The sequence below is a fragment of the Myotis myotis genome, unplaced genomic scaffold (assembly GCF_014108235.1).
Source record: "Myotis myotis isolate mMyoMyo1 unplaced genomic scaffold, mMyoMyo1.p scaffold_m19_p_4, whole genome shotgun sequence".
Taxonomy (NCBI): Eukaryota; Metazoa; Chordata; class Mammalia; order Chiroptera; family Vespertilionidae; genus Myotis; species Myotis myotis.
The window spans coordinates 126,850,418-126,875,817 of record NW_023416346.1 but is presented as its reverse complement, the minus strand read 5'-3'; the positions used below and the strand labels follow the sequence as shown (position 1 = coordinate 126,875,817).

General features: G+C 43.8%; 1 protein-coding gene across 6 annotated transcripts; it reads left to right on the top strand.

Moving 5' to 3' along the window:
- Window positions 1-363: 363 nt before the first annotated feature.
- Window positions 364-25,400, top strand: RAB9A (RAB9A, member RAS oncogene family). 6 transcript variants are annotated; one of them, XM_036306182.1, is made up of 6 exons: window positions 371-519; window positions 11,326-11,426; window positions 18,336-18,463; window positions 19,730-19,824; window positions 20,669-20,699; window positions 24,317-25,400. In XM_036306182.1, exon 6 carries the CDS (start codon window positions 24,348-24,350, stop codon window positions 24,951-24,953), a length of 606 nt encoding a protein of 201 aa, XP_036162075.1. In that variant the 5' UTR covers window positions 371-519; window positions 11,326-11,426; window positions 18,336-18,463; window positions 19,730-19,824; window positions 20,669-20,699; window positions 24,317-24,347; the 3' UTR covers window positions 24,954-25,400. The 6 variants fall into 6 exon arrangements, with proteins under 6 accessions (XP_036162077.1, XP_036162071.1, XP_036162075.1 ...); XM_036306181.1 differs by lacking the exon at window positions 18,336-18,463 and adding an exon at window positions 12,321-12,544; XM_036306184.1 differs by lacking the exons at window positions 11,326-11,426; window positions 18,336-18,463 and adding an exon at window positions 22,983-23,193 and having other exon boundaries at window positions 364-519.

The window sequence follows — 25,400 nt, the reverse complement described above, 5'->3', positions numbered from 1 at the left end:
CTGGGCCACCCGGCCGGGCGCAGCTGTTTTCATTTTCCATCTAGCCGTTTGTTCTGGGCCCATTCGCTTTCTCGTCGAATTCACCTCCCGTGACGGGGATGTGTTTATTCCCACATTACGTAATCTTTCAGAGGGACCGACGAGGTCGTGCCCTGTCCCGCCTGGACACAGCGGGAGGACAAGAGGAGCAGCCGATCGCAAGAAGAAAAACCTTGATTGAGCTGGGAGACTGGCAGTCCGGGAGTGGGCGAGGCGGGGCGAAGCGCGGCTCCGAGGCCTGGGTTGTCAGGCCCCGCCCCTATTCCCGCGGCCTAGCCCCGCCCCGGCCCCGCCCCCGGCCCCGCCCCCGCCCTCGGCCCCGCCCCCGCCTGTCGCCATGTTGTTCCCTAGGCGCTGGGCGGGAGCAGCCGGAGTCGGGCTCGGGGAGCGCCTTGGCGGCCGCGTCCGACTGTCTCGCTTTTCTCGGTGCCCTGGCCGGGCCGGGTCGGAGCTCCCGGGCGTCCTGGGTGTGGCGGCGAGGTGAGCGGAGCGCGGACTCCCTCGGGGCTGGCGGGGGGCGGGGGCCGGGGCCGGGGCCCGGGCGTGCGGTCGGGGTGTGAGCCCGCGGGCCGCCGGCGCCGTCTGGGTCTCCAGCCGCTGGGGTGGGCGCTCCGCTCCGGGCCGGCGCGGGTCGCTGGCGCCCGGGGTGGAGGCCCGGCTGGTCGCCCCTGCCTCCTCCTGACTGACACAGCAGGAAAGACGGGTTCCCATTCCCACACCCCCGGGAGGGAGGCCCGCACACAACCCGGGGGACACACGCTTACCCCAGCCTTCCCCCCAACCCCTGGGAGCACCCCCTCCCCCCAGCCCACCCAACCCGAACGGGCCGCCGACTGGCTCGCGTGGAGAATGCCCAGCGCTGTCACGATCTGATGTTAGCGATTGTGACGCGCTCCCCAGGCGAGACATTTGGAACGTGGAGCCAGGGCCGGGGCTGGAGGCGGTTTGGGGTGTTATCTGATTCAGGCTGGCTACGGTTGCAGAATGGGGTTCCTGACTGGCTTCCAGCTTCGTGTGTAAAGAGGCAAGATGAGAATGGGGAGTGCCGCCCGCATCGCGGTGGAGGTACTGGCTTTGTCGTTTCTAAGTGATGACACATCCCGTGACCTAGGTTCTTTTGAGGAATGACTTTTTTTTGTTGTTGTTGTTGGTGCTAGTTTCCAATTTGTCACGTGGCCAGGCTTTTTATAGGCTTTCAGAACCCTAATGAAACCCATAGAATGTGATGGCTTTTGGAAAATTAAACAAAAATTTTTTAACTTGTCTGTCCTTCAGTCTGCCACGGTGGTAATGGAAAATTTCTAAATTGACTGTAATCTCAAAAAACCGGTTCTTGGAGCTAAACTTGTAGACGTGAAGGAAACCCATAACTCCTCAGTGTGGGACTTTTAAGAAGACTGTTCTTAGGTTCTCGGTTAGAAACTTTTGTTGAAGTTATCACTACTTGTCTGGAACTCTCAGTATCTTATTTATATTTACAAATCGGAGACAGTGGTGTGGCAGTCTGGTGCTAGCAGTATTTCTGTGTAGAAATTTTAGTAAATTCCTCCTGCTTAATGTTTCTGGTTTGGTGATTTCTTATTTTCCAGAGTTTTGTGGTGTGGGGATATTTTTGGTTTAGCATTTGTAAGGTTAAAGTGGACCAATGAAACTAAGTAGACTAGAACATTTTTTGGCTTTCATTCCAAGCCGGGTTCTTGGAGATTAGGAAAATACTTGAATGCTGCTCCCTCTTTTCCAACTTCTTTTTTCTTTTCCCGTTTCAGCCACTTCTTCCATCCAGAATACACTACTCTGGAGGCCTGAAGATAAGTTCCTTTGGTTTTAGAAGTTAAATTTTAACCTCCCCTCATTTCTTGGGCAGCCGCTCTGGCATTGGCTGTTCTCTGTGTGTAAATCCTGTACATACATCATTTAATTGAATTTTCACAGCCTTTCTGTGTTACTAGCTCCATTTCACAGACGAGGAATTTGCTGGGACATTGAAGGGTTAGGTCTGTTTCCCGCAATCACACAGGGCAGAGGCAGGATTCAAAGCAGGCCTGTGTGAGTTTAGAGTAATAGTTCTCAACTGGGGCCCTTGATGTCTCTAGGCATTTTGGGTTCACTCTTGAGAAGGAGTGCTGCTGGCATCTTGGGGGGGGGGGGTGGTAGAGGCCAGGAATGCTGCTCAACTCTCCAGGGCACAGGGCAGGCCCCGCATTGGAGTTGTCTGGCCCAAAATGTCACTATGCAGGGGCTGAGAAAGCCTGCTTTACAGCAGTCTGTAACCTCAGAGCTCAGGTTTCAGCACGTCAGTAGTTTTTCAAATGTAACGGCCTTTTCCTATTTAGGAGAACTCCTCATTTTAAGAAAGAGCAGTGGGGAAATTTGAGAACTTGAAGAGATTTCCCTTGACTCAGAGGCATATACATTCATTGGAAAGATGAAGGAGTGAGCAAATAATTTCGGATAACAGAATCCAATTTTTAAGGCAAAAGTGGCAAAAGGACCTCGAGAGCCATTCAGATCCATGGAAGTAGACTTAGGGAGTTTGGTTGCTGTATTATTCCAGTTGTCAATAAGCATTTTCTGAGTCACCTGTCATGCGCTGATAGGTGCTGCTGATATGAAGGGGAGCATGCAGTCTAATCACAATCATAAGATCAAGTTCTGACTTGTCCTGGAACCAAATTTATTGTGTGGGCTGCTCAAGGTCGGGGGTCAGGTGTTATTAAAAACACACACACACACACCCTCCCCCCTCCCCCCCAGACTGGCTGGGCATGGCTTAGTGATTGAGCTGACCTATGAACCAGGAGGTCATCTTTTGATTCCTAGTCAGGACACATGCCAAGGTTGTGGGCTCGATCCCCAGTGTGGGGCCTGCAGGAGGCAGCCGATCCATGATTCTCTCTCATCATTGATGTGTCTCTCTCCTTCTCCCTCTCCCTTTCTCTCTGAAATCAATAAAAATATATTTTTAAAAAACCACACTCTAGCTGGGTGGCTCAGTTGGTTGGAGAGTCATCCTGTACAACCAAAAAGGTTGCTGGTTCGATTCCTGGTCAGGGCACATAGCTAGGCAGCAGTTTTGATCCCCAGTTGGGGCATGTATCAGAGGCAACCAATTGATGTTTCTCTCTCTCTAAAAAAAAAAAAAATCAGTGAAAACATATCCTCTAGTGAGGATTTAGAAAAACCTCAATAGGTGCACACCCACACACAGGTACCTGTATCATAGTATTTACTGTGTGAAGACTTAGGTGAAATGAGGAAACGTAGATACGCTTTTGGTAGCTTTGTAGGTTGACCACATGTGAATATTTACAAGAAACAAATTGAGTAGCCATTATAGTTGAGCATAAAATTTCTTAAATTTCCCCTCAGTAGACAATAGTCATGCATGCATTTTATCATGGAAATCAAGAAATACATGATGAAAATATTTTTTTAAATGGCCTTTGCATCATTTTCTTTTGCATCTTCCAGTCCATTTTCATCATGCCTAAGACTAGGCCCTTCAATATAGGTACCGCTTCATTCTGGCGGCAGGTGTAACTTTTAGGTGAACTCTGGGAGTGATTGATTGAGGAATCCCAAAGGGCTGGCTCTTGTTTGAGGAATCTGTGAAGGGGTTATTCATGCAGCCAACATGGCATCTTTTGTGCGTAGCTTTGCTTTTTGACTCATGCTCAGGGACAACGTGTTCTTTGTTAATGAATAGATTTCTCTGCCTCTCATCAGGAGTTGTCTGCTGTGGGGGATGCTAAATTATACACCTAAAGTGGATTGCTAGCTCATGGATCTAACAAAGGAATGTGTGTTCGTTTCTTTCTGGAGGCGTTTTATTCTGGGAAGGGGAATTGGTCCAGGAAGAGCATCCATTGGCCTCTGAGGAGTCTTGCTTGATCTGTAGTTGGCTTGGCTGCTCTGGCCAAATTAGGTCACCGCGTTTCTTTTCTTTTCTTTTTTAAAATAAGTTTTTATTGATTTTGAGAGAGGAAGGGAGAGGGAGAGAGAGAAACATCCACGTGAGAGAGAAACATCAGCGGGCTGCCTTCTGCACACCCCCTATTGGGATTCGAGCCTGAAACCTGGGCTCAGAAACCCAGGCATGTGCTGACCGGGAATTGAACCAGCGACCTCCTGGTGCAGGGGACCACGCTCAATCAACTGAGCCACACTGGCGGGCCACCTTTCTTTTTATGAGATTACATGACTACGTAGAGACATCAGATTATTGGTTTCCAAGTAGTTCTTGGAAATAAGCCAAGTGGAATTGTGTGTGTGTGTGTGTGTTTGAAATGTGTCTCACTGGAAAGCTAGCTAGGTAATAAATTTGTTAGTCAAAACCAAGGACAAGAAAATAGGGCTTGTGATTAAGTAGGTCATCAACAGAGACTATGAAGGATTTTGACGGGTGAGGGGTGAACTCACAAAATGCCTCATGGAGTTTGGAAAGCTGTGATGCAAACGAAAGGCCAGAATGCCTGAGGGAGGAGCCACGGGAGACTCAGGTGTGTAGGAGGAGGAAGCCTGGCTGCCTTGCGCTGGGAGGCGAGGCTGGAGGTAGTCCCAGGCGGTGTTTAGCAGGGAGCCTGGGGTTGCCTGGGCCTCCTCCATAACCTGGAGGAGAAATCTATTTTCCAAAGTGCATCTTGATATTGTACATGTTGTCAAGTTGAGCTCTGTGTATTTCCACATTCTGGATTATTCCATCTCTTTTTGTTTCTTTCTGACCGTGATGGGTCCAGGGTTTGAATGCTACTGTGTATCATGAACGTGGAGAGGATGATTAGTTGTGAATGAATGTAAGTAAGGTAACAGATCAGCATGGGATGGAGAGAGACAGCTGTATGTTTTGGAAGAAATGTGTAAGTGAAGCAAACAGTGGAGGCTTCGCTCACCCCAGCTCATTTCATCCTGAGGAGTCTGGACACAGACTTCACTTTTGTCCCAGGCCTGCTGCCTTACAAATGTACGTTATTGTTTGACAAGGGATGGAGGAACAGTAGGACACAACTTGATTCATTCATCCCATGGCCATAGTCATTATCCAGGTGTGAAGGGTAGCAGAGCAGTGTAAACTAGCAAATGGAACTGTTCAGTGTAAATTGAACTAACACTTTAAGTTCCAAATTCATATGCATTGTATTCGGCTTTTGGGTCCAGAGGCGAAGTTAGTTTTTAGGTTAGTTTTCATAAGCATGGTTGTGTTATCAGTGTGAGAGAAGCCTGAAAAAAACCTTAGAGATTTGTTTCTAGAACTTGCTATGTAAAGCTCTAATAGAAGAATGCTTAAATGATATAACAGGCTCAAAAAAGTTAGAACCTACTGGGGTATGTGTGCTATAAGGTGACTGAGCTAGTCTTTGCAGCTTCAGGCTTGTGTAATCAGAGCAGTGATTAGATGATTATGTGTAAAAATACATACATGGTTTAGTTGCAAGTCAGAACAGAACTGCTTGAGATCCATACGTTAGTAAATGCAGAGCATTCTCGAATGAGTTCCAGTCTTCTTAAATAAAATTTCATAAATAGTTGTTTTGGAGCAAACAGCTGCCACCCTCCTATCCTGTTCCACATTCATATGTGAGCAGTACTTGAGTTTCTCACACCAACCCTGGCAAACCAGATTTGCAAAGATATGACGTCATCGAAAGGAATGTGCTACGATGTAATGCTGAAACTGGGAACTCCCTTGGGAGCCAGTTTGCATGGTGTCCTGCAGGTGTCCAGTTCCTTTCTGATTCCCTCAGAAATTTAAAACAGCCCACCCTGCTCGTTTCCTATGCAAACTGTCCCTTGATCTCCTCTCCCTCATTGTCCATAGTGTTCCATTCCCATTTTCTGCTGCTCACACTTCTTTTTAAAAAAAATATATTTTTATTGATTTCAGAGGGGAAGGGAGAGGGAGAGAGATAGAGACATCAGTGATGAGAGAGAATCATTGATCAGCTGCCTCCTGCACACCCCACACCGGGGACCAAGCCCACAACCTGGGCATGTGCCCTTGACCGGGATCAATCAACCTGGGACCTCTCAGTCCGCACGCTGATGCTCTATCCACTGAGCCAAACCAGCCAGGGCTGCTCACACTTCTTTAGGGAATAGATCTTCTGGTGGAGAAAGGGGCCTCTGGGTGCAGAGGGTGGTCACAGGGTCTCCTGCCTCTCAGAGAATCCCTTGCGCTTCTGCCCACCTGCCTGAATAAGTGTCAACAAGTGTGTTAGGTTTCCTTATCTCTCTCTCTCTCTCACTTTTTTAATAGATTTTTATTGGTTTCAGAGAGGGAGAGAGAAACATCAATGATGAGAGAGAATCATTGATCAGCTGCCTCCTGTACATTCCCCATTGGGAATCAAGCCCACAACCCGGGCATGTGCCCCTGACTGGGATTGAACCCAGGACCCCTCAGTCCTCAGGCCAACACTCTGTCCATTGAGCCAAACCAGCCAGGGCTCATCTCTCTCTTTTTTTAAAAAAAAATATATTCTTATTGATTTCAGAGAGGAAGAAAGAGGGACAGAGAGGTAGAAACATCAATGATGAGAGAGAATCATTATCAACTGCCTCCGGCACGCCCCACACTGGGGATCGAGCCTGCAACCCGGACATGTGTCCTGATTGGGAGTCGACCCATAACCTCCTGGTTCATAGGTCGACGCCCAATCACTGAGCCATGCTGGCTGGGCTCTCTTTAGTTTGTCACTGGTGGACCATTTGTTTTCCATCTTCTCAATTTTGTTGCTGTCTCATCTGTAGTTCCCTCTTGTTGTCTTTTTAGGGTTTGTACATTTTCAGTCCTTTTTGCCGTTTGGTGGGAGTGAAAGTAACACATACTTGACCTGCCCTGTTTGGTTAGACTGGGGGAAGCTGTTTAATCTTTGTGAACTTGCATTTATTGAACTATAAAACACCAACTTGCAGGTGATTTGAAGGTGCGATATGCCTACCAGATACAGTGCAACCTCAATTCTCGAACTAAATTTGTTCCGGAAGGCTATTCAAGAAGCAATTTGTTAAAAAAAAAAAAGAAGCAATTTGTTTGAAAACCAAATCATTTTTTCCCAATTAGAAATAATGCAAACGGAATAAATTCGTTCCAGATCCCCAAATAACCCCCTGTTTTAACCTTTCTTATATACGGTACATGTCTAATGTACTGTTTAATCTATAATCACACATTCTTTTCTTAAACTTACTGAACCACCCCTACTAGCCTTAACCAACTCACTTTCTTCGCTTTTCCCCATATTGCTACCTCCAAAATGCTGTCCCCAGCGAACTGCTTTTCATTTATCTAAATCAACAAGTTTTTCTACCTCTTCAGTCGCCTGTGATCATTGTTTCTTTTACACCCTTAGCAACATTAGCACTCTTTAAAATTATTTATTAAATTTATTGGAGTGACACTGGTGAGCATGAACATATACGTTTCAGGTGTAGGTTTCTATGTTACAAGATCTGTATGTTGCACCATGTGCCCACCACCCAAAGTCAAATCTTCTCTGTCACCTTATATTGGGACCCTCTTGTTTCCCCACCCCCTTCCCTCTGGCAACCACCACACTGCTGCTTGTGTTCAGTTTTATGTCCCACATACAAGTGAAATCATACGGTTCTTAGCTGTTTCTGACTGACTTCTTTCACTTAGCATAATGTTCTCAAGGTCCATCCATGTTGTTACAAATGGCAGTATTTCATCCTTCCTTATGGCTGAGTAGTATTCCAATATGTATATGTACGACATCGTCTTTATCCAGTCCTCTATCAAAGGTCACTTTGGTTGCTTCCATGTCTTGGTCACAGTGAATAATGCGACATTAGCACTCTTGATGGCCTCTTTATGTTTTAAAATTGTGCGAATCATCCATTTTGCCAACAAAAGCAACAAAACAAAACACAGACACACACACGAAAATAGTCACAGCTCTATTTCCTGAGATGTTAACAAGGTGAGGTTTAACTGTAAACTGACTCATACTGGGGCATTCTCTCCTTTGTTTGTGGCCTTTGTTTTGTCATGCTGGTGTATCAGCATGAAAGAGTTGTCGGGTCCACAACCCAGACATTTTATTTTTTCTGTGAAAAACTTGGTAGAGAACCGAAATGTTCGAGATGGGGGACATTGGAGACTGAGGTTTGACTGTATTTGGTAAACAGTGGCGACTAATGTTATTCCAGTCATAGCATTTGTTATTTGAGAAAACGTTACAATAGTAATAGGTAGGGAAGTGGACATGTTTCTTGTGTTGGTGAATGAAGGGGGTAAGAGAGATTTTTGGAAATGGGGGAAATAATTAGTTTGGTTTTAGTTATGTTGAATTTGAACTGCCAGCAGGGTACCAGATGAATCTATAATAATAAAAGGGTAATATGCTAATCAGACCAGACGTCTTCTGGATGTCATTCCAGATGTCCTTCCTGACAAAGCCAGGGCCGGAAGGAAGCCAGCCCGGGTCCCGGGTGCTGGAGAGCGGCCGGAGGAGAGAAGCCTGGGTCCCGGGTGCCAGAGGGAAGCCGGTGCTGGCAGCTGGGGGAAGGAAGACCTACTCTTGCATGAATTTTCGTGCATTGGGCCTCTAGTATATTATAAAAGGGGTTGGAATTCTTGTCTGGCCCCGATAGGGTGGGAGGGTGGAGGTGGACTTTAGTTTTGAAATCACTGGGTTTTATATCCCAGGAAGATACGGTTTGGGAAGAGGTAACAGCTTCAACCTTGCCATATACCAATGTTAAGAGCTTGTTAGAAAAGGGAGCCACTTAGGTTGCTGAAAGCTAAGGGGGTGGTGAAAGCCAGAGAAGGTGGAAACTGTTGTCAGGGGTAGTTTTATGGACCATTAAGTCGGAAGCATTTTCAAGGTCATTGCTAGGCTGTGGCTGAGTCCTGGCTAAGACTGGAAGGTCTTCCGTCTCCAGCTAGAGGTGTGCTACTTTGCAAGGTTCTTTCCCAATTGAGCCTCCATTGCCTTATTTGTTTAAAAAATGCTTATTTAGGGGCTTAGGATGTGGTTGTTGGCAATGAATTTTATGGTGGGGTCTTAAATTCAATGATACTAGTAAAAGTTAAATTAAAACAAGCCAAAAACAATAGATTTCTTCATTTTCACTAAACAGGCAAATTGAAATACATGGTACAAAAAAGGTAAGATTATTGTAAAATGAAATGGACAGAATAAATATTCGATTTAATTTTCCATCTATGATAATTTCACAATAAAAATCATAGTTTGCTTTGTAAAAAACAAACAAAAAATGACTGAGTACCCTTTCAAGATTTTATGTCATGACACATGGCTACATCCGAGAGAATTCACTACTAGGTGGGCCTCAGGTGGGGACACTGGTTAGCCATGAGGGTCGTTTCTAGAAGCATACACTGTGAAGCCCTAAGAGAAGCACTTTTCTCTCTATTCGCTTTAGGAGTGCATATGCCATAGGCCAGTGATGGCGAACCTATGTCACCTCTGACACGCGAACTCATTTTTTTGGTTGATTTTTCTTTGTTAAATGGCATTTAAATATATAAAATAAATATCAAAAATATAAGTCTTTGTTTACGATGGTTGCAAAGATCAAAAAATTTCTCTGTGTGACACGGCACCAGAGTTAAGTTAGGGTTTTGCAAAATGCTGATATGCCGAGCTCAAAAGGTTCACCATCACTGCCATAGGCCATTTATCTAAGGACTAAGGAAAAGCCTTTGGACTGGCCACTGGGAGTTGTCTGGGGACTTCTGCATATATAGGAGTCGGGGGATGAAGTTGGGAGCCTGTGTGTAATGAGCAGAGTGGAGGGTGATCAGGCATAGTCGTGAAATGGGTAGTGATGGCACAGTAAGGTTGGGCGTGGAAAGGTTTTTGTAAGCAAAGTCATCTGCATTACCTTGGTGGGGACAAAAAGGCATCATTGATGGAGAAGTAGGATGAAGTGAACTTTCTGGAAAGCTACCTGCAGCACTCTTACATTCTTCTCATTGTCTTTTTAAAAAAATATATTTTTATTGATTTCAGAGAGGAAGGGAGAGGGAAAGAGAGAGAGAAACATCAATGATGAGAGAGAATCACTGATCGGCTGCCTCCTGCACGCCCCGCACCAGGAATCGGGCCTACAACCTGGGCATGTGCCAATTGGGAATGGAATGGTGATCTCCTGGTTCATAGGTCAATGCTCAACCTCTGAGCCGCGCCTTCTCATTTTGACCTGGTGACAACTTCACTGCAGACTGGGGGCCTTTAATCTAGCAGAGTCCTATGTGCCAGACATAAAGCTGTCCTCTTGAAATATATCTGCTTGGGAAATTTCCACTTCCCTTACTTAATTTCTCTAACAGCCAAGAAGTTCCACTTTGCTGTGGCTTCATCCCTCGTGGGCAGTGTTTGTAGACGAACTCTTCCCTGAGTAGATTTGGAAGACCTCCAGCCCTGACACTTTTCTGCTTCAAATTAAAGACATCTGGTTTCTTATCTAATTTGAGAGGACTCACAACCAACATTTCCTTAAGCTACAGCAGATCATTGCAGATCATGCTTAATTTGTGTTTAGCTGCTCTAATGTATTGTTCTACCATGCATATTCAAATTCATTTCTTTTATAATGCATTCTTCCTGAAACAGCCAGTCTAATTCCCAGTACTGCATCTCTGTCTTTTGATCTGTATCTGTTTCTTTGCATTTTAATTCTGTCTCCCCAAATGAAACCTTGAACTGCTCCACTCTTTTCCTTATTGTCAAGCACTGTAAGTGCCTTTTCCTGTAAGTGTCTTAATACAGATAGATACATTTATACTTGTTTCTCTGAAGGTCTCATTAAGCACAACAAACATTATCTTCACTTCCAGGATTAGCAGTTTCCCGTAAGTCTGTTCACTGAACCATCACAGTTCATGGTCATAATATTAATAACATCTCACGAGTGAGGGAGAGAAGAATAGGAAATAGTGATGCCAAGTAAAGACGAAAGTGAGAGTGTCATGAGCTACACAAATGGGTCACACATGATATATGAATGATGCAGACACGTATCGATCATTTCGTGAGGTCCAGATTCCTTTAAGAATCTGATGAGCCCTAGCTGGTTTGGCTCAGTGGATAGAGCGTTGGCCTGTGGATTGAAGGGTCTCGGGTTCAATTCCAGTCAAGGGCACATGCCCGGGTTGTGGGCTCGAACTACAGTAGGGGGCATGCAGGAGCAGCCAATCAATGACTCTCATCATTGATGTTTCTCTCCCTCTCCCTTCTGAAATCAATAAAAATATATTTTAAAAAAGAATCTGATGAAACCTTTTTTGACTCTTTCCAGAGAAAAGCTCCAGCTCACATGCTTCCATCCCTGCACTCATCCTTATTTCACATGTGATTCTAGGTGCATTTCCCCCCTGCAGCTCCTTCATGGACTCCCAGGTAAGCACACACTATATGCACACTGTTGAATGCAGAACTCACGTAGCAATGTAAATGTAAACTAACCGAAATGAAATAAAATTAAGAATCCAAGCCCGGCTGCTGTGAGTCAGTGGTTGAGCATCGACCCATGAAGCAGGAGGTCACGGTTTGATTCCTGGTCAGGGCACATGCCTGGATTTTGGGTTCCATCCCCAGTGGGGGGCATGCAGGAGGCAGCCATTTGATGATTCTCTCTCATCACTGATGTCTCTCTCTCTCCCTCCCCCTTCCTCTCTGACATCAAGAAAAACATTAAAAAAAATTCCGTTCCTCATTTGGATCAGCCACATTTCAAGTGCTCAGTAGCCATGTACGGTTAGTAACTGCCGTATCGGACAGCGCAGGTATAGAATGTTCCCATCATTGCAGACAAAGTTCTGTCAGACATTGCTGCTCTACAGTTTCAGGATGGTTTAAGAAGATTTGCTTCCTTAACCAAATGTCTTCTTTCCTCTTCTCCTTCCCCACTCTCTCCACAATTGTTAATGATTAGTGTACTTACAGCCCTGCCTTGTTTTAAGCAAAACTGTAGGTATTTCCTAAAAGTTTAATTAGATGACTCATCTTCAGAAGAGAGATTGATTGAAATGAAGTCTTTAGACAGGTTGAGCTGCTCTAATGTGAAGTGTGGTTTGCCTTCAGTATTTTTCCTCTCTAGCTGTCTCTGTGAGGTAATACTCAGTGATAGACTAGGATCATTTAGTTCATCTGGCAAGTTGTGCCTCCAAATTGGTCTATTCCTATGGTATTTTGCCTAATTCTTCCTTTTTTTTTTTTTTTTCCTGGCCGACATCTTGCAGTAGAGATAGACTTAATTACTTCGTTGACTTGCTTCTTGCTTATATATTTCAGCAAGGCAACCAGGAAGACCAGAAACAAGAGTGGAATGGCTGACACACACCTATATTAAGATACTATAAGGAAATAAATACAGCTCCAGTAAAAATGGAAATAATTTAGAGATTATCCATGCCTTTATTTCCTTGGTTAGTTTCTTTGAGCCTCCTCAGTTTCTCAAGCTTTGAAATGAAATATGTGGTATGCCTCTAACTAGGACATTTAGGATGAATGAAAAGGTATGTGTTTTTTGGAAAAAACAGTTTCTAAATTTAAACCAAGAGTGATAAATTCAACTTAAGTGTTTGGACGTGAGAACTAGTCAAGGGGTCACAGAGTATGTGTTTCAAACTCTGAAATTTTGAGAACAGCAGTGTACAAACCCAGCCTACTCTCCCTTTGGCTGCTTGTTAGAGGAATGCTGCTTTTTTGCAACCTTGTACTTTTTGCAGCCAGCAATACTAATTTTAAAGTGGTTTTCTCATTAGACTTGCAAGTAAGAATCAATTTTTTTGTCCTTTCCCATGCATTTTAATAGACCTCAAAAGTAAAATGGGGGAGGAACTGACTGATTAGAGAAACAAAGAACTGTAAGTACAGAAAGTACAAATAGAAAAATAAGAATAGCCCTAGCCAGTTTGGGTCAGTGGATAGAGCGTCAGCCAGCGGACTGCAGGGTTCTGGGTTCAATTCCGGTCAAGGGCACATACCTCGGTTGCAGGCTCTGGCCCTGGTTGGGGCTTGTGTGGGAGGCAACCAATCGATAATGTCTCTCACAGTGATGTTTCTCTCTCTGTCTCTCTCCTCCCTTACACACACTCTCTCAAAATCAATGGAAAAATATCCTCTGGTGAGGATTAATAAAACAAAACAAAAGAAAATAAGGATAGAATAATAACAAGAATAAAGGAGGAAGTAATTTAGTTTGGTCTCAGTTTTAACACTTTGGTACCTCACCATATGTAAAGTTTTGTATATGATGTTGCAGAACAAAAAAAGGGCAAATGAATGGTGGCATTCGCTGTTGTGTGTCCCTCCCAGGGAGTTAGACAGACTCAGACACAACAGACTGATTAGAGCAGGGGTCCTCAAACTACGGCCTGCGGGCCACGTGCAAATACAAATATTGTATTTGTTCCCGTTTTGTTTCTTTACTTCAAAATAAGATATGTGCAGTGTGCATAGGAATTTGTTCATAGTTTTTTTTTTAAACTATAGTCCGGCCCTCCAACGGTCTGAGGGACAGTGAACTGGCCCCCTGTTTAAAAAGTTTGAGGACCCCTGGTTTAGAGCATAAGTGAGTGAGAGCTGCGATAGGGGTGGAAAGGATTAGAGGGAAGAGAAAGATTAGGCAGGGAAGGCATAGAAGGCTTGGATGAAGGCTCTGAACTAGGCCTTTGCATGACTGGGAGATTCATAGCTGTCCAGGTATAGGGAGGGGGCTCCCAGGCCAAGATAAGGGCCTGAGCAAAGGCTGGACAGTAAATAGCCGTGATAGGGTTGGGGTTGGTGGCTTGTAGGGTTATACTTGGGGGCAGGCTTGTAAGTGAGGTTGGATAGCTCTTTGAATGCCATGTTCAAAATTTTGTATAATAAAAATCATAAAGACATAAGTGGGTTTAGTTTGGAGACAATTAGATCCATGACCAATAAAAATGTCCACCTTTAATTAAACATTCCTGTTAAGAGATTTATATTCTCCATGCCTGGGTCTGAATCCCTCTTGGTCTGTTGTGGTATATGGTTTTGGAAACCAGCAAGGGGTTGGAGAAGGCCAGAGAAAAGGCTACTACTGATGAGTTATCCATAAGCAATTGATAGTGCAAGATAAAAGTACGCAGTGGAAGAGTTGGGAAAATAGTATTATAAAAAGGAAAGGGTTGACAAACAGTGCTGTCTTTTTATCTTTACTTTTGAGGTATCTGCTTCCCATTGAGATTAGTGTGTGCCGTATAGGTGTGTTGGTGCCAGCACATGGTATTGTAATCCTAAAATACTATCGATTGTGCTTAGAACTGGTTTATTTAAAAGGACACTGCTGCCCTGACCGGTTTGGCTCAGTGGATAGAGCGTCGGCCTGCGGACTCAAGGGTCCTGGGTTCGATTCCGGTCAGGGGCATGTAAGTTGGTTGCGGGCACATCCCCAGTGGGGGGCGTGCAGGAGGCAGCTGATGGATGTTTCTCTCTCATCTGTGTTTCTAACTATCCCTCTCCCTTCCTCTCTGTGAAAAATCAATAAAATGTATTTTAAAAAAAAGACACTGCTGCAGGGACAAGGAGATTATTTGTGGCTCTGTAAATCTCATTTTAGGGTCTTGTTGCTAATAAGACCTTAGGCTGTGTGTGTATATCTCTATCTATCTATATTCTTTATATAATTCACCATAAAAATTCATCCTTCTAATATGTACAGTACAATGGTTTTTAGTATAATCACAAAGTTGAGCAAGTATCACCACTCTCTAATTCCAGAATATCTTCACGCTCCCACAAAAGATACCTGTAGTCATTAGCAGTCACTCCTCATTTACCTCTCCCCTCATTCCCTGAAACCACAGATCTATTTTCTATCTATAGATTTGCCTGTTCTGAACATTTCATATCAGTGGAATCATATAATATGTAGCCTTTTGTGTCTGGCTTCTTTCACTTAGCATAATGTATTTGGGGTTTATCCATTCATCAGTTGATGAACATTTGGGTTGTTTCTGCTTTATGGCTATTATGAATAATGCTGCTATAAATGTACACGTACAAGTATTTATGTGGATGCATGTCTTAATTTCTCTTAGGTATATGCTTAAGAGAGGAATTGCTGGGTCGTATGGTAACTGTGTTTAACTTTTTTTGTTTGTTTGTTGCCGGGAGCCGGTCCATGCTTGCTGTTTCAAGGGACCTGGCATATATGGCATACTGTTCTTAATATGTTTGCTCACCTTCTTGGCACTATGTGTTTTAACCAAGGTCTCTGAGAAAGGTTGTTTCCCCAGGTAGGGATTTTCCCCTGAAGTTAGGGAGGGAATAAAACCTCTTAACTAGTGCCAGGTGGGTAATTAATCACTTTAACTACGAACAATCATGCTTAAGCTACATAATCTTTACTCCCTGGAATGGAGATAAGAAATGCCCTAACCTTTGTAATAGAGATTGATAGGATTGAATCAACTGGTATAAATACAGATGTAACAAGACAGCAAGAGTCAGAACTTAGAATACAGAGCTTAGAACACAGAACTAAGAAGACAGAACCTACAGACAGAAGAACTTCACTGGAGAGAACATGGCAAAAGATCCTGGACTGAACCTGACTACAGAAACTGGCAAAAGAACCTGACTAGAACCTGGTGACTGAACCTGGCTGGAGAACCTGGACAGAACCTGGCTGGAGAACCTAGTGAGGGAACTTGGCTACAGAACCTGGCTGGAGAACCTGGAGAACCTGGCTGGAGAACCTAGCAAGACAACATGGACACAGAACCTGGCTGGAGAATCTAGCAAGGGAACATGGCCACAGAACCTGGCTGGAGATCCTAACCAGAACTTCTCTGGAGATCTGAAGCAGAACCTCTCTGGAGATCCAGACCAGAACTTGGCTGGAGATCCTGGCTGGAGATCCTGGCTAGGCTGCTGATCAACTGAACGCTGCCTCCACGTCATTCCTTCTTCGCCGACTCCGTCCACACCTTTGGGGACCCCTGGACCCGCTGGGGCTGGACCCCGGCAGTTTGTTTTTGTTAATTCTCACCCGAGGATATTTTTCCATTAATTTTTAGGGAGAGTGGAAGAGAGAGGGAAAGACAGAGAAACATCTATGTGAGAGAAACACATTGACTGGTTGCCTCCTGCATGAGCCTGGACCAGGGCCCAGGCCAGGGAGGAGCCTGCAGCTAAGGTACGTGTCCTTGACCGTAATCGAACCCGGGACCCTTTGGTCTGCAGGCTGGCGCTCATCCACTGAGCCAGGCTCTTATTTATTATCATTGCACCAGTTTACATTCCCATCAGCAGTGTATGAGGGTTACAGTTTCTCCACAACCTCTTCAACACTTGTTATGGTCTTTTTTATTCTAGCTGCCCTAGTGGGTGTGAAGTTTTCATTTGCATTTCTCTACTGGCTATTGATGTTGACCATTTTCCCTTGTTTTTAAGTTGGGCTATTTTTTTTTTTATTGATGACTTGTAAGAGTTCTTTATATATTCTGGGTACAAGTCCCTTATCAGATATTTGTTTTCCAAGTATTTCCTCCCATTCTGTTTGTTGTCTTTTCACTTTCTTGATAGTGTACTTTTAAGCACAAAAGTTTTAATTTTGATGAAGTTTAGTTTATTTTTTGATTTGTTGCTTGTAATTTTGGTGTCATATTGAGTTATTTTCAATCTTAGAATTATAGAAAAATTTAGGAAGCAAATGTCCTTGAGGCATGGTGGATAGCAGTATTTAAGGAAAATTTAAAAGATGATTTCCATTTTACTTAATTGCAGCATTCAGTCAAGCTAGATTGTAAGTGAAAATGAAGCTTTTGATTCATTTTTATATACTTTTGATATTTAAAAAAAGTATGACTTTGCAGCCAAATCACAACTTTCAAGATTGAACTCAGTATTGAATATTCTAGGTTTTCTTGCAGACTTTAATATAAATCTGTAAGCTTTTTCATAGTGTGATCACCATGTGCCTAGTATTTGGGCTTATCACTCAGCAGTATACTTCTACAGTTCTATGTCTCCAGTTAGGCATTTAGGTCATTTCCAGAAATCCTTCCTTGGCATCTAAGGCCCTGCCTGCTCCAGGCCTCTCCCCCCAGTCCCATCCGCATAGAACTCGCCTCTCTCCAGACTCCAGGTGCTCAGGCCTACCTTGGACTCGCCCAGTACATGCCAGTCTACATTGGCAGGGCCTTGGCCTGGGCTGGTCCCTCTCCCTGATTCCTGGCTCCCTCCTCTCTTCTCAGTTTTCTCCTGCTGAGCTTAGCTTGTGGTTAAACCCACTTGCCCTGGGTCAAGTCCACCTGTAGTGGAGGCTGACCTTGGTGAGGCTGTGTTCTCAGAGCAGCGTGCGGCTGAAATAAACACTGAGAGATGGCTTAGGAACAGCCCACACTGGACACTGGCGTCTAGTCTGTCACTGACACTGTCGACACAGCCAGTTTTCCTCTGGCGCTGGGAGTTGCCACTTTTTCTTTAACGGAGTGGCAGGTGAGGTAGCTGGCTGTGTTACAGAGTCGCGGTGTATGAAATTGACGTCCCCCTGATGGCTAGAATCACACACAGCTCCAAGCTACTCCTGAGATGCTCACACAAGGGGCCCGGGTCTGCCTGAGGCAGCCGAAGGTTTACACATCGCATCTCTCACCAGGGCAGATGCTGCACTGTTTGAGTGGTTCCTTGGTTTTTGGTTGAGTGCAAATAGTTGTATTCTACACCAAGTCCAGATTCTCATTTGTAGGACTTTCCACAGTTGGATTGGTGTGGATTGTCATCTTCCCCAACCTCCAGCTCCATGAGTTGGGTGTCACATCCTCAGCATCAGGCACACAGTAGGCACTCACTAAGTGCTTGTTGAAAAACTGCTTTCCCACCCACTTCACCAAATGCTAGGCTTCTGGGGTGGTCCTTTAGAGTTCTGCAAACATTGGCTTGACATTTCATGTAAAACATGTTTAAGCTACTGAAACTAATAAAACTCTGGCACACTCAGATGTACTTTATACTACACTAGAGGCCCAGTGCACAAATTCGTGCACGGGTGGGGTCCAGCCCTTCCGCCCCGAAGGGGGGCGCTATCAGAGGTGTGACTGGCTGGGGGGAGGGGCCGCAGGCAGTTGGCTGGCTGGCCCCCGTCACCTGGTTGAACTCTTGCTCTTGGTAGAGGGGACAATTTGCATATTAGCCTTTTATTATATAGGAAGGCAATGGCTTGACTACTGCTAGTTCTGTCAAGTTAACGGTTTTGAGCAGATCTTGAAATAAAGTGAGCAGTTGAAAGACTCTTACCATTGCAACTGCTGTTTTGCATTATACCCACCACAGCAACAGGAAAACCCTCAGACATCAATGCAAGACAGCTGAGCCTCATGGGTTAAGTGCTGGGGTCTAGAGCAGCCTGCCACATTCTTGCCTCATTTATACCTTTTACTGGCGGTGTGACCTTGACCAAGGTATGTAAGCTCTCTGAGTCAGTGTCATTGCAGTCTGGGGATAGAGACTTGTGAGGAGTGAATGCCGTGAAGCAGAATAAGGGCTAACAGTGTTGGCATTGTTGTTGCTATTACTCTGTACAGTCATACCCCACTTTATTGCACTTTGAAGATATTGCAGTTTTTTTGTAAATTGAAGGTTTGTGGCAACCATTAGCAAAAAGATTATGACTCATGGAAGGCTCACAAAATAGTTAACAATAAAGTATTTTTAACTTAAGGTATGTACGTTGTTTTTTTATTTTATTTTTTTAAAATTTTTTTTATTGATTTCAGAGAGGGAGAGGGAGAGAGATAGAAACATCAGTGATGAGAAGGAATCGTTGATAAGCTGCCTCCTGCAGGCCCCCTATGAGGGATCAAGCCTGCAACCTGGGCATGTGCCCTTGACTGGAATCGAACCTGGGACCCTTCAGTCTTCAGGCTGATGCTCTATCCACTGAGCCAAACCAGCTAGGGCTGTACATTTTTTTTTAGACATAATGCTATTGCATACTTAATAGGCTATATAGTATAGTGTAAACATCGCTTATATGCACTGGGAAAACAAAAGAATTCATGTGGCTTGATCTGTTGTGGTATTTGCTTTATTGCTGTGGTCTGGATCTGAACCCCCAATATCTCTGAGGTATGCCTGTATTATACTATTGTATCCTTAACTCCGAAATGTCAAGATTTTGAAGAGTCACTTTTTTCATCGATTGAATTTATAAATTAAGGACTATTATATGTAAGTCCCACAAAAATGCCCTTCGCTTTTAAGGAGGACAGAGGGCTTGAAACCATTGGTTAGAGAAGGAGTGGGCAAACTTTTTGACTCGAGGGCCACAATGGGTTCTTAAACTGGACCGGAGGGAGGGCCGGAACAAAAGCATGGATGGAGTGTTTGTGTGAACTAATATAAATTCAAAGTAAACATCATTACATAAAAGGGTACGGTTTTTTTTTTTTTAGTTTTATTCATTTCAAATGGGGCGGATCCGTAGTTTGCCCACGGCTGGGTTAGAGAATGGCTAGTACTTTAGCACAGCTCCGCATTCGTCACTGGGAAACCTTCACGTTGAATTTGATCTTCAGGGCTAGGATCCTTTGGCTTCCTATTGTCTGCCTGTATAGTTCTCTCACTTTTCTGCCTATAACTCTTCCTGAAATTCCACTGAAGAAATGTCCATAACAGAAGCCTTTCTGTGATACTGCCAGTAAAGACTTCTTATATTCATTCCACAGAAACTGCCTGCATTCCTATGAGGAGCCTGGTGCAGTGGTGAATCGCTTTCCCCCTGTTGTCCACGTCTAAGTGAATTTTCCCAAGAGTCTGAGAGGTAGGTATTGTCACCATTGTCTGGTGAGCTTCAGGATGTCAAGTAGCTTTCCAGTTGGTCTTCGTTGGCCTTTGACACCAGGAACCAATTCTCCTTCCAAGTTTTCACCTTGGCCTTGGCCGCCCAGAAAGAAGCTTCACAACTCTTTGCTGCCTTAAACTGACTTTTCCTGTGTCCCATTGATGTTCCTTCCTCACGTGGCCCTTTTTTCTTTGTTTATATTAATTTTATTTTATTCTCTGGAATATGATTATTCTAAGCTATGCAAAATTTGAGCAACTTGAAGAATGAATGATATATTTTTACATTCATTTCAATTTAACACAATTTTATAGCCGAGTGTGAAGCTTAGAGAAGCAGGGTTGGCAGGTGAAAGACTTCTACAATGATTAATGTGTAGTATTTGATTCTAGGACTTTTTTTAGGCTGAGGAAGGTCACGGGCAGCTATCAGGTGTGATTTTCCTTTTCTTTTTCTTTTTTTTTTTTTTTAATATATTTTATTGATTTTTTACAGAGAGGAAGGGAGAGAGATAGAGAGTTAGAAACATCGATGGGAGAGAAACATCGATCAGCTGCCTCCTGCACATCTCCCACTGGGGATGTGCCCGCAACCCAGGTACATGCCCTTGACCGGAATCGAACCTGGGACCTTTCAGTCCGCAGGCCGACGCTCTATCCACTGAGCCAAACCGGTTTCGGCTGATTTTCCTTTTCAATTTAAGAATTTAGTGGCTACTAGAAGTCAGCTATTTCTTTCACATTTTAATTCTTGTGTTTACTCTTAAAATTATGGAAAAAAACCTGTACATTGCTAAGCTGAGCTTTCTATTTTTTCTTTGCAGATGATGGTGATGCTTGAACTGAACAACTAAGGTGAGATTTATGACCTAGATAGTACGCTTTTCTTATGCAGACCTCCTTATAGAATTTAGCTGAATTGCTAAAATTTTATTTTAACTTTGATGAAGATTATTGCCTTTGGGCAATCATTCCAAACTGTGGATTATGAAAGACTTGATGTTACATTTTAAGGTAAGTTCTGAAAATAACATGGCAGGATACTGTATTTATTCAGCTTGAACTGAAGAAGTTTCAAAGGATTTTACTGTTTTTAGAAAAGGAAAAGGAAAAATTTTTAATATCTGTAAGCTGATTATGGTTCTGTTAATGTATAGATTCCATGAAGTTACGTTTTGTTAGATGTCATTGGGAAATGAGATGCTTTTTTTTTTTTTTAAATATATTTTATTGATTTTTTACAGAGAGGAAGGGAGAGAGATAGAGAGTTAGAAACATCGATGAGAGAGAAACATCGATCAGCTGCCTCCTGCACATCCCCCACTGGGGAAGTGCCTGCAACCCAGGTACATGCCCTTGACCGGAATCGAACCCGGGACCCTTCAGTCCGCAGGCTGACACTCTATCCACTGAGCCAAATCGGTTTTGGCGGAAATGAGATGCTTTATACAATTACCTGTATCACCATGTATGTTTATATACAACGCTACAGTTAGAATCAGAGAGATGTGTGTGTATTAGTTGCTTTAGCAAATGCCAGCATACTCCCAAATTGGATATCTGGGAGGCCCCAAATTACGGATGGGAAATGTAAACATTGTGCCCTATTGCCTGGTGTGTGGGTCTAGCATTCCCCACATTTGTTTCATCAGAATAACGGCACAAACTAGGCAATCTCACATTATTACGAAAAAAGAAACGAACTGTCAACGTGTCCTGATAAAATTATAAACGACAAATTCCAAGGAACTTCTAAGACTTAATTTGGTAGATGTATACAACCAGTCATCTGAGAGAGGTTGTTAGGTTGCATAATCTGGGTTATAATTTGATGTAGAGATTCTAACCATCAGTGCTGTACAATAAAACTTTGTGTCTGGTAAGGCAGTTAGAGACCTAGTAAAATACTGGGGTAAATGATAGACTACAATCACGCCCATCCGTTCCACCCTCCTAACACAACAGGGAACTTCCGTGTTCACATATCTTAAACATTGTGTGAAAGGAACAACCTGGGGACGGGAGCTGCTGGGGGAAGTATTCAGTGTTGTTGACCGTGCCAAGTGGTTCTGAGGGCCCAGAGGTTAGTTAGCAGTGGTAGGTGAAGCAGGGTGGGAGCACCATCAGAAGGAACAGCGTGTGCCAAGGCGAAGGCAAGGGAGAGTGGGCTGGGCAAGTGGAATTGAATTTCAGTTCCATCTGACTGCTTTTCTGAAGGACTGAGCCGAGAATGGGGAGCAGGGCCAACTGTCTTGCCTTAGAAGTTGGACTCAGACTTGAATCTGTGGAGAACCGCTGGAGAATGTTAAGGAGGGGTATTCGGCAGATACTCGCCCTAAGTCAGAATATTTGGTGTGCTTTTTCGGTTTTGTTTCTCCTGTTTCTGGAAGTTGTTTAAGCAAGACTGCAAAGATTTAAACAAAGGAACCGATTTAGCACATCTTTACATCTGCCAGGAAATTAAGAGGCTTGAGAATGTTTGAACTTCCTCTTTAACATTAATTTAGTCTGGGCGTTGGGCAGGGTGATCCATTGGCAGTCAGAAGTCTCCAAGAGGGTCCGACTGGTGTGGCTCAGTGGTTGAATGTTGACCTGTGAACCAGGAGGCCACAGTTCAATTCCTGGTTGGGGCACATACCCGAGTTGCAGCCTCGATCCCAAGTGTGGGGCGTGCAGGAGGCAGCTGATCAATGAGTCACTCTCATCATTGATGTTTCTATCTCTCTCTCCCTCTCCCTTCCTCTCTGAAATCAATAAAAAATAAAAAAAGTCTCCAAGCGGTCTGTACCTTGATTGCCTCAGACTTTTGTTGGCCAATTTAAATTTTATTAATTATAGCAGTAATTACTATAGGAGTAATTTAAAAGAGCCAGTTGGAGTTAGGGACAAGTTGCTACAGCTTTTACCGGAAGAGTATATAGCTGGAAATACAGAATTCTTGCACGTTATAGGAAGTGTTCAGTTACATTACCCTGGGTCACATTTGCATATAAGTAGGAGTTAGCCAGGTAACGTTTACTGCAGTGATTTTGCAAATTCATCCTAGTAATTTCACAATTATTGTTCATGTTTTAATTATCTTCCCATTGAGGGATTCCCAATATCTCCTCTCACGTTACATTTCCATTTTTATTCTAGAGCTGTGCTGTCCAGTATAGCTGTTGGCTCTCTAAATATGGCTATTCAAATTAGCTCAAATTAAATCCAATTTAAAATTCAGTTCCTCACTCCCCCCAACAATATGCCAAGTGCTCAGTAGCCTAACTGTGGTGACTGGCTGCCATATGGGACGCCGCAGATGGAAGACATCTCCACCATTGCGGAAGGTTCTCTTAGTGCCACTCTAAAGGTTGTCTTCTTTTACAAATTTTAATATACTAACGGCCACTTAATAAAACCTTACAGATTAAGTGATATAGTGTGATTCAAAATAAACTGGGGAGAAGGGAGAATGGGGAGTTACGGAGGAAATAGGATTTGCCATCAGTTGGTAATTGGTGAAGCTAGGTTTAGGGCCCATGGGGTATCATTATATTATTCTCATTTAGAAATTTTGTGTATGTTTGAAATTTTCCATAATAAAGAATTAAAACAGAAGCTTAAATAGGAACAGCACTTAGAAGCAGCCATCTATAAATGAGCGTCTGAAGTCCCACCTGTAGTGTAGGAAGGTTTTTAATCCTGCCCCAGGGTTTCCCCTAAGCGGGTACACATAGCACCTTGTTTTTATTTAAGGGTTACTTCATTCCCCCTTGAAACACACAAGTAGCAGCACTGGCTCACGCTACTTGTGGGCAGAATGAGTCTGTGGGTAGAATGTGCTAGATTACATTATGTTTAAAATCTGTTGCTGCTGACGTTAATTTTGGCAGACTCAACATAGTGTTCCCAATGAAGAGAATAGAGTTCATTTACTCAGTGGTTGGCTTATTTTTGTTCACGGCCAAATCAGTCAGCTTCTGTGTCTGGTTTCCTGGTTACCAGCTCCTATGGTGACAGCACTGGAAGAAGCGGGGGTCATGGAGGAAACCCCTGGCAGGAGAGCAAAGCCGTGGGTCAACAGTGTCTGTCACAGTGTCACCAAGGGCTGTTTGAGGTTGTCACCCAGACTTGCCTACTCCAGTCTCCTACTACATCTCTAACAAATGGTGGCTGGGCTTATTGTGAGTAGAGAGAAACGGTTGAGAGCAAGGTGTTTGGGGTCAGACTTGGCTTGGAGTGCCAGCTTCAGCCAGCTGAGACCCAAGGAAGGGCAAGACTGGGCCCTCGCCAGCTGCCGCAGGGAGTAATGGCAGGCTAGGCCAGGCGCATGGTTGAGTGCTCCATAAATGACAGCTCTCGCTGTTAGGTATTCTCTGTGCAGAAAGGAATTGGGCCTCTGTGTTTATTCCCCTTAAATGCTGATATTTCTAGAATCGTGTGGAGCAGTGTACAGGTCTAAAGGAATGTAATGGTACCTTTTTATTTTACAGGGTTCTGAAGTCAGAGATCTTGAGATTAATAATGGCAGGAAAATCCTCACTTTTTAAAGTAATTCTCCTTGGAGATGGTGGAGTTGGAAAGAGTTCTCTAATGAACAGATATGTGACTAATAAGTTTGACACCCAGCTCTTCCATACAATAGGTGTGGAATTTTTAAATAAAGAGTTGGAGGTAGATGGACACTTTGTGACCATGCAGATTTGGGACACGGCCGGTCAGGAGAGATTCCGAAGCCTGAGGACGCCCTTTTACAGAGGTTCTGACTGTTGCCTGCTCACTTTTAGTGTCGATGATTCTCAAAGCTTCCAGAACTTGAGTAACTGGAAGAAAGAATTCATATATTACGCAGATGTAAAAGAGCCCGAAAGCTTTCCTTTTGTCATTTTGGGCAACAAGATTGACATAAACGAACGGCAGGTGTCTGCAGAAGAAGCCGAAGCCTGGTGCCGGGACAACGGCGACTACCCTTACTTCGAAACCAGTGCAAAAGATGCCACGAACGTGGCAGCGGCCTTTGAGGAAGCGGTGCGAAGAGTGCTTGCCACTGAGGATAGGTCGGATCACTTGATTCAGACAGACACCGTCAGTCTGCACCGGAAGCCCAAGCCCACCTCCTCTTGCTGTTGATCCTGATGAGGTTTAACCAACTCACACACACATACGAATAAACATGGGGAGAGGAGAATTAGCATCTGCAGCAATAGATCATATACTCATAAAATTAAACTAACCATATTGCTGCTCCATACGTGGGTGGGAGAAGGGATACATTCACTCACAGAAGAATCTTATTTACTCAATAATGGCATCTTACATTTATAAGTTGTAACGGTTGTCTAATGTTTAATTTAAATATGTAAGTTACAGAGCTAATAAATGAGATGACCAAGACTTTGACTTTGTGATTAAAACAAAACACTTGAATATTCTAGAAATTGTTCTTTTCCTGGGAAAATGGAGAACGACTTTTTATATATGTATATTTTTATGTAATTAGCATCTATTCCTGGTTCAGAGGGAAATTTCCTACAGCAATAATGTTAGATATTAAAGATTAAAATTGAGTGCATCTGT